Genomic DNA, 8,480 nt, shown 5'->3' on the forward strand with positions numbered 1-8,480 from the left:
CTCATCAGCACTAACAACAAACATTTGGGTAGGATCTTGCAGGATGAATAAAAGTTTGTCAGCTAGAATAGGCATTCCAGACAGAGGGAACAGCACATGCAAATTCTGAGAAGGACGTGACCAGTGTGGCTGGGGAATGAGAAGGTAGCTGGAGCCCAACTATGAAGGGATTGGGTGACTTTCTAGGGAACTGAGCAAAGACCCTTTTGAGGGCTTACATGATGAGAGTAGAGTCCTAGCATCCTTGCTTTGGGGGCCAGTGTGCAGTGAGGAGAGTCTGATGTCTTACCTGAAGAATCCCCAGATGCCCAGGCGGTACTGAATGGTCACCACCACCACGTTTTCATGGGCAGAGAGGGGCAACCCATCATAGGTGGATGCTCCACCTATCCTCAGACCACCTCCATGGATCCACACCATCACCTGGACAGGGAGGAAGCAACAACACTGATTATAGGAAGCAGATCTGAGAAGAACCTCAAGAGGTCATCTGGTGTAGTCGCATACCCCTTAGCGATGACCCAAGGAGGTCATTACCCAAAGTCCACCAGTGTCCCCCAAATTTGGAGCAGGCAGTTGCTCACCTCTCCCACTCTCTCAACTGGGGCCCAGGCCACCACCCCATTCAATGCATCTTGGCTGCCCCTGCCTATCTTCCCAGCCTCAGTGTGGCCTCCTCTCAGGGCTCTTCATGCTGAGAACACCATCAGGGGCACATTCAAGTCTAAGGGTGTCATCATCTCCCCAACTGTCCCATCATCCTCATGCCTGGACCCCTCACACAGCTCAGCATACTGTTCATGCCATAGCACTTGTACTTCAGCTTCGAAGTAGTCACCTCTTATGCAGTGAATTAAACCTCTCTCATGCATGAATGATTATCTCAAAAAGCACACATGCCCCTAGTCATATGTCTTCCTAATATGCCTTCCCTCTGCCTCATCCTGATTCCTCTGGATCCCCATATCCCACCGATACTTCCAAGCCCAGCCTAAAAGACACCTCCTCCAAGAAGACACCAATCACTTGACCTACATGATCTGAGTACCTACTATATGCCAGAGAATGTGATAAGAATTAATGATGAGAGTGGACATAACAATTTATAACACGTGGCTCTTGCATTTAAAGATCTCACATAGCAGGGAAGTGAGAGCGGTTAAAATAATAATATTGTAATAATTTTGTTAATAAAAAAAAGAACTCATAGCACAAACTGTGGCAAATACTGTTCTTAGCATTTAAAAATAAACCATCCATGAGTTAGGGACTACTATTGTCCCATTTAACCGCCAGGAAAACTGAGGCACTTAACCCACCTGAGGTCCCACAGCTAATAAGTGGTGGAAGCAGGACTTGAACCCATGCCATGTGGCCCCAGAGTCCACATGTTGAGCTGCCCAGCACACTGCAGCCCATGTCAACAGTGCACTAGGTTGGCTGTTAGGAAAGGAGTAAGATCTTCCTTTCAACTGTAAGTAATATATCATGAACACTTGGTTGTATACTTTGTCAGGCACTGAGTTAAACCTTGATATTCATCATTGAATACTCATACGTGATTACTGCAGTTTTGAGGAAACAGATCCAGGTCTCTTAGAGAGTAAAAGGCAAAACTAGGATTTAAAACAAGACCCTGTATTTCCAGAACCTGTGTCATAATTAGAGGTTCTCCAGCCTCCAGGTTCCCAGAGCCCCTTTCCTCCCACTTCTCTGATCCCTGTCTACCTCCGGGTGGAGGGACTGACTTTGACTCATCTCTGAGTGATGGCTGAGCCAAGACTGGGTCAGCAGTGATTTGCTGAAGTTAGTCTCTGTCTGTGCAGCCCTGATGGCAAGATCCTTGAAGGCAGGGGCTGCGTGGCTATGGTTTTATGTTCCTTCTTTCTCCTAACCCCCAAGTCTAGCTATGTATGTTGGGGGACTGAGTACATAATAGAAGAATCAATGAATGAATGAATGAGTGAACCCCTGGCCCTATCTCTTAGGGTCAAGCTTGTGCAGTGCCACTTCTAGCCACAAGTTCACAGATGCCTCCTCCACTCCTGGGCATCATGCCGGTTGTGTCCTGGGAGGTGGCTGGTGCTCACACCCCTCCCTTCTCCACCCCGGGGACCCCCTCCTTTTCCAGCAGACTCTCTCCACCCTCCACCCTGGTCTGGAAGCCTGCCCCATCTCTATGCCTCCCTTTATTCAGAAAAGACTAACTCACTGGATCATCAGCCCATGCCAAGACAATTACAGAGGGAAATTAGCTACAACAAAATCCTAGATACTTGGGCAAAGACAAAGGAAAGTGCTTCTTGGATTGACCCACATTCTGCCCCCATATTTCCATCAAAGGATGCTGTCAGAGACTGATCTTTGTGTGCTGAAGACAGGCCACACACAGGCTCGATTTCCCAGTCTGTGTAAAGAGCACTGGTTGAAGATCAGAAGACATGTGCTCTCATCCTGCCAACCCTAGGTGTTACCTCGCCTTCCCCTCTCTGGGCCTCAGTTTCTCTATCTGTAAAGGGTTGGGTTGTTGGCTTATCTCTAAGATTCCTTCACTTCTAACCTTGTGGGAAATTATGTCTCAGCTACTCTGGATGTCAGATTCCAAATCTAGCAACCAAAAGTAATCGTTCTTCCTCTATTAACATAAGAGAACTTGGAAAAATCAAAAGATACATTACAGATGTACAGCAAACTCCTCAAAAGATCCTATGTCTGTCAGCAGGAAAACTGAGGTTGAACGGGAGAAGAATAAGCCATCTCAGAATATTCCATTTTGGTATACTGATTATTCTGAAATAAATTTACTTAAGAAAAATTCCTAGGAAACAGCCAGTGTGAGGAGGACACTCTAACCCTCTTTTGGGTCCTGAAAGCATGAAATAAATCTCCCGTGTGAAGGGTACCCTCCCTGCGCCTGGAGGGTAAAAGGCATCCTTATCACTAGAGATAGGGAGTTCAAGGCTGACAAGGCTGTATAAACAAACTTTGTAACTTCCTGTTTAACTTTCTACTCCAACTCAAACCCCTTTGCTTTATCAAATCTTCAAAAATAATCATTTCTTTGTCTCAAAGGTATAAATACTGACTGTTTTGGTCACTTCTTTGATGCTCAAATTTTTATAAGCTCCTGTATATATGAAATTAAATTTGTTTTTCTCCTGTTAATTTGTCTTATGTGAATTGAATTATTAGGCCAGCCAAATAACCTAGAAGGGAAGAAGGAAAACGTTTTCTACACTGTAGTTTCCTGTGGTCACGTGGTCCGGTTGTGGTGGTTGAAGAAAGCCCTGGGGCCCCTGAAGCAGCCATGGCTGATGTGTCCCCACCTCAAACTGCCTTCATCCTCTTCCAGTCTCCACCAGAATGTCCTGGAGGGCTGGAACTCGCCAGCCTTGACCTGTGGTTCCCACTACTTACGGGCAGCCTGCTTTTCTTCGTCAAGTCAGCAGGAGTGTATATATTTAGGTAAAGACAGTCTTCAGAAAACTTGAGAGGAATGTTCTCCTTTCTATTGGTAAAGAGCTCTGAGAGCGCCTGTCCAGTCACTGGGTCCTGGGAGCACCTGGGAGCAAGAGGGAAAAAGAACAACTCCTGAGGTTCAATCAGAGCTAAGCAAGGAGATGTCTCTTATGATCAGGCTGGGCCTTGGACTTGGAGGTTAGATCTGTAATAGAGTTGTTCTTACCATACCTGAGACACTGGGAGGGGTAGGAGGCTGCCTGGGGATCCAGGTGGGGGGGCTGGGAGGCTCACTAAGGTCTTCCAGGACTCTGTATAGTGAGAAGACCTGGCATCTGTCCCCTTCCCAGAGTCTTTGAGATACCCTGGGTGGAGGAGAGGAGGCTACTTATGTACCTGAGAGAAGACCATTTCCTTCATACCCTGGACATAGCCTGGCTCTCTGCTAGGCTCTGTGTGTTGAGCTGCAGGCTGACCATGTTCCTCCATCAGGTAAAACAGGAGTTCTAGTCCACGAGAGTCATCCATAAACCATGAGAAGTCACTCAAATGCAGACATTTAAGGCACACAACAGGTCAGTGATGAAATATTTGTGGGGCAACATTAAAAGAACTGCGTTCCAGTCCTGCCACAGCCAGTAACTTGCTGGTAACCTTGGTTGACTTCCTTCCCTTCTCTGGGCTTGAATCTCCCAGGTCTAGGTGAGGGGGGTGATTTCTTTAAGCATCTTGCAGCCCTGACACACTAAGATTCTATCATCACACATCCCAGGCAAGCACAAATGGTCCCCTAATAACAGATATTAAAGATCCAACATACATTATAATTGGTAACATTTACTGATTCCTCCCAGTATGTCAGGTGTTGTACTCATTGTGTGTTAACTCAGTTAATCCTCAAATCAACCCCTTGACATAGGTTCTATTATTATTTAGGTTTTACAGACAAGAAAATTGAGGCAAAGAGAGGTTAGAAATCCTTCCTTCACACAGCCAGAAAGATCCATACCAGGACTACTTATATTTCCAAAAATATTATAAGCAACATTTCCTGATCTCAATGTACCCACAAGGCAGGCAGCACTGTCCTAGTGTGTAGATGATGAAACTGAGGCATTAAGGTGCTTGGATGACACAGCTGTCAATGTCAAAATCAGAGGCTGCAAAGACAACTTCCTGATTTCCATCCGGGGGGAACATTCCCTAGATCACCAAGAGCAGGGGGCATAATATTCATAAAATAAAAAATTCAAATGTCAAAAAAGGAGAAAAGAGTTAACATCACTGGTATTCAAATAAATGCAAAATAAACAGCAAATATATATATATATATATGATGAGATTAATAATTGTTACTAATGTTTTACCTTTCCATTTGTAAAAAAAAAAAACATTTTTTAAAAACCCCAAGAGTTGCCAAAGGTCTGGTGAATGGGGCTTTCAGACATTAATGGAAAGTGTGTAGTTGGAACACTTCTGGAGGGAAATTTAATAAAAGATGTATATTCTTTGACTCAGAAATGTCATCTCTTTGAACCTCTCCAAAAATGTTCATGAATCCACATGAAGATTTAGCTATAGGTTGTTCATGAAAGTGCTATATATATTATCAAAAACATTAAGAACAACTATGATCCCAAATAAGATATCAGGTAAATAAATTACGATTCAATGCTCAAGGTAATGCAGCTATTAAATGTCAGGCTGTGATATTTGATGACATAGAATGATGTTCATGATATACCTATAAGTGTACAAAGGAAACATCCAAGGTATCTGTATAGAGTGATGGGATATTGTGATTTATAATAAGAAATATATGTTTAATCTTTGTCTAGTTTCTGGTACAATTCTCCTAAAACCCTTGGAATTTCCTAAGAGATGAGAGCCATAAAGATGTGTTTGTTATATTAATGAGGTGAATTTTGGACCTCAGCTAAGGATGTGGGCTGGTTGCCAGGAAACCAACCAGTGATTAAAGGGTTGGAACTTTCAGTCTCACTCCCCCGACCTCTCGGGAAGGGAGAGGGGCTGGAGGTTGAATCAATGGTCAATGGTCAATGATTTACTAAATCTCACCTATGTAAAGAAGCATCCATCAAAAAACAAATGGACAAGAGTTCAGAGAGCATCCAGGTTGGTGAACCACAACGCCACCCCGTGCCAATGTTCAAGGCCCAAAGTCCATGAGGACAGAAGCTCCTTTCTTCAGAACATCACTCTACGAATCTCTTCATCTGCTGATTCATATCCTTTTATATCCTTCATAATAAACCAGTAATCTAGTGAGTAAACTGTTTCCTGAGTCTGTGAGCCACTTTAGAAAATCAATGGAACCCAAGAAGGGGTTCATGGGAACATCTGATTTATAGCTGGTCGGTCAGCAGCACAGGTAGCAACCTGGACTTGTGATGGGCGTCTGAAGCAGAGGGCAGTCTTTTGGGATTAAGCTCTTAACCTCTGACATCTGATACCATCTCCTGTTAAATAATGTCAGGATTGAGTTGAATTGTAGGACATGCAGTGTGTGTCTGAGAATTGCTTGTCGGTGTGGGAAAAAAAACACATGCACACATGTTGAATCGGGTGCAGAATATTTTGTGATTCCATTTTTAGAGAGAAAATATGCAACAGATAAAAGACTGGAAAAACAGTATCTAAAACATGAGTAGCAGTTCTCTCCAGGGTGAAATCATATAAGTTTTTCATTTTCTTACCTATATATCCTCACTTTTCTGTAATAAGTAGGTATTACACTTACAATCAAGAAGTAATAACAGTGAATATTATTTTTAAAGGAAAGAAGAAAGGAAGGGGAGAAGAGTAGAGAAGAGGAAAATAAAAAAAAAAAAAAAAAAGGCAGCAAGAGGCAGGATCCTGGAAATTTCCAGAAATGCCTTGCTGAGATGAATAAGGTTTGAACGGACGCATGACGGCGTCCAGAGTCCTTGGGGGGTCCTGTGGGGCTTCTTTGCCCAACTTGGTGAGAGTGACAAGGACACATCAACTACTGCATTGTAAGTGACTAGGTGGTTAGACAGACCTGGGAGTTGAGAACTTGCCTGGTCAATACCCCATAGCACTCTTCACACCTGTCCTGGCCCACCCCACTCACCAACTATGACAAAGTTCAAGACAGCAGAAAACAGAACCACTACTTCTGATTCCTCGCATTCCCCACCTTTTTATTTTTTCCAAAGCACTTATCATATTCTAACATACTACATAATTCCTTTAGTAATTTGCATGTTGTTTGTTATCTGTTGTCACTCCTAGAATGCAAGCTCCATGAAGATGGGATCTTTGTTCTGTTCACTAATGGATCCCAGGAACTGAGGAGATGCCTGGCACACAGTATGTGCTCAATAACTATGTGTTGAATAAAGGGCTCTAGAGTGCCATGAGAGTTCTGGAATGTCTTTAAGGATCTACAGTATCTTGAGGATTCCAGAACAAAGTGTGAGCCACTCAGAGGATCACCTTGGCTCCTTCCTGCATCACTTTGAGGCAAACGTCCCACTGAAAGTTGCCAAAGCCACCCCCCAGCTTACATAGGAGGGTAGGAGGTGGTGTTCTTCACGAAGTGCCATGGTTCTGCAGGCTGCGGCGGAGCGAACCTCAGGGGTCCAAGAGGAGGCTTGGCAAAAGGGACGCCCAGGAAAACGGCCATGGGCTGTGCAAATCCTTCTAAGCTGACGTACTTCCCCAGGACCTTGCCCTGCACGGTGTCCACAACAGGCGGCGAGTATGGGAGCCCTGCTGGACATGGAGAGGAAATGAGGACATGTCAGAGGTGGAAGGTTTGACCTGGATTCCAGGGGGGTCTTGTCACTTTTGCCATGTGACCTTGAATGAGTCACCTCAACTCTCTAGGCCTCAGTGTCTTCTTATGTAAAAGAGAGATGACATTAAATGTCCTTCCTAACTCATCGGGCTATCTCAAGGAGCAAATTGGAATTGGAGGTAAAACAGCCTCAAGTGAAAAGTAAATGCAAGAAGGAGGGCTGCTGGGAGTGAGCAGACACTGGGTTTCCACTCTCAGGAGCTTCTGGAAACAATTATCCACTAGGATCCTGGTGCTGAGCTGCATGCTGGATGGGAGGATGAACAAGAGCGTCCCCTCTTCTCAGAAGCTCTGAACCTTGTAGGGAGAATGAGCCACATACTACTTGACCCTCCTGCTGGGAAGAAAGTGGTCAGTGTCCCGAGAGAGGCACCAGTAAGGTCCTACAGGAGTGAGAAGAGGGACCGAGGGCTTCTATTGGTGGCATCATGAAGGCCGTGACCTTGGAACGGGGACTTGCAGCAGTGGGATGACTGAGCAAGGGGAGATAGAAAAGGGGGCATAAAGGTATAAAGCAGAGAAGAGAATGTGCGGAGGCTCTGAGACAGCAAAATGCAAGGCCTTCCCAAGGAAGAGTGATGGCACATTTGAGCCAGAGGGAGTCTATGGGGAGGGGAAAAGAATCTTGGGGTGAGAGGGGTTCATGTCTGGGAGGGCCTTGAATGCCAGGCTAAGGATTTGGGCTCTATTTAGTGGGTAAATGAGCAGCAGGGAACAGTTCTGGAGTGCAGGAGAGTGACACAATCAGCTTGAAGACGGTTCTTCTGGTGGCTCTGAGCAGGGTCGTCCAGAGGGGGAGAGATATGGGGTCAGATTCCTCTCTGTTCCATTCTTGTGGAGCAGACAGTGCCTCCTCACTGAACTAGAAACTCACCTCCCTGCAGCTTCCCCATCAGCCCTGGTTCTAGCTGCTGTGGGACCATCCTGAGCTGTCATGGGGCAGGTGGCCTTTCAGACACTTGATCGTGCCCATCCCTCAGGTCAGCTCTTGTGCGTCCTAAGTTTGTTTAAGCGTTCCTCATAGGAAATGACTTCTAGCCTCTTGTCCTCCCAATTGCTCTCCTTTTGGTGTAGACAAAAGGTCAACATCTCCCTCCAAGTGTGAGGCCAGAACAGAAAAGAGTAATCCAAATTTCTTCTTATACAAGAATATTCAAGGATATCTTTCAAGAGAGAT

The 8,480-nt window shown here is 45.1% G+C and overlaps 1 protein-coding gene across 1 annotated transcript in view; it reads right to left on the reverse strand.

The window, feature by feature from the left end:
* LOC131395927 (liver carboxylesterase-like) overlaps window positions 1-8,226 on the reverse strand; it is a 29,327-nt gene extending 21,101 nt beyond the window's left edge. Inside the window, exons 1-4 of the mRNA XM_058527702.1 lie at window positions 8,178-8,226; window positions 7,011-7,215; window positions 3,418-3,562; window positions 290-423 (exon numbers count right to left, since the gene is read on the reverse strand). Coding sequence (XP_058383685.1) covers window positions 290-423; window positions 3,418-3,562; window positions 7,011-7,215; window positions 8,178-8,226 — 533 coding nt within the window. The remainder of the gene's footprint in view (window positions 1-289; window positions 424-3,417; window positions 3,563-7,010; window positions 7,216-8,177) is intronic.
* Between the last annotated feature and the right edge of the window lie 254 nt (window positions 8,227-8,480).

The sequence above is a fragment of the Diceros bicornis genome, chromosome 32, assembly GCF_020826845.1.
Source record: "Diceros bicornis minor isolate mBicDic1 chromosome 32, mDicBic1.mat.cur, whole genome shotgun sequence".
Lineage (NCBI taxonomy): Eukaryota > Metazoa > Chordata > Mammalia > Perissodactyla > Rhinocerotidae > Diceros > Diceros bicornis.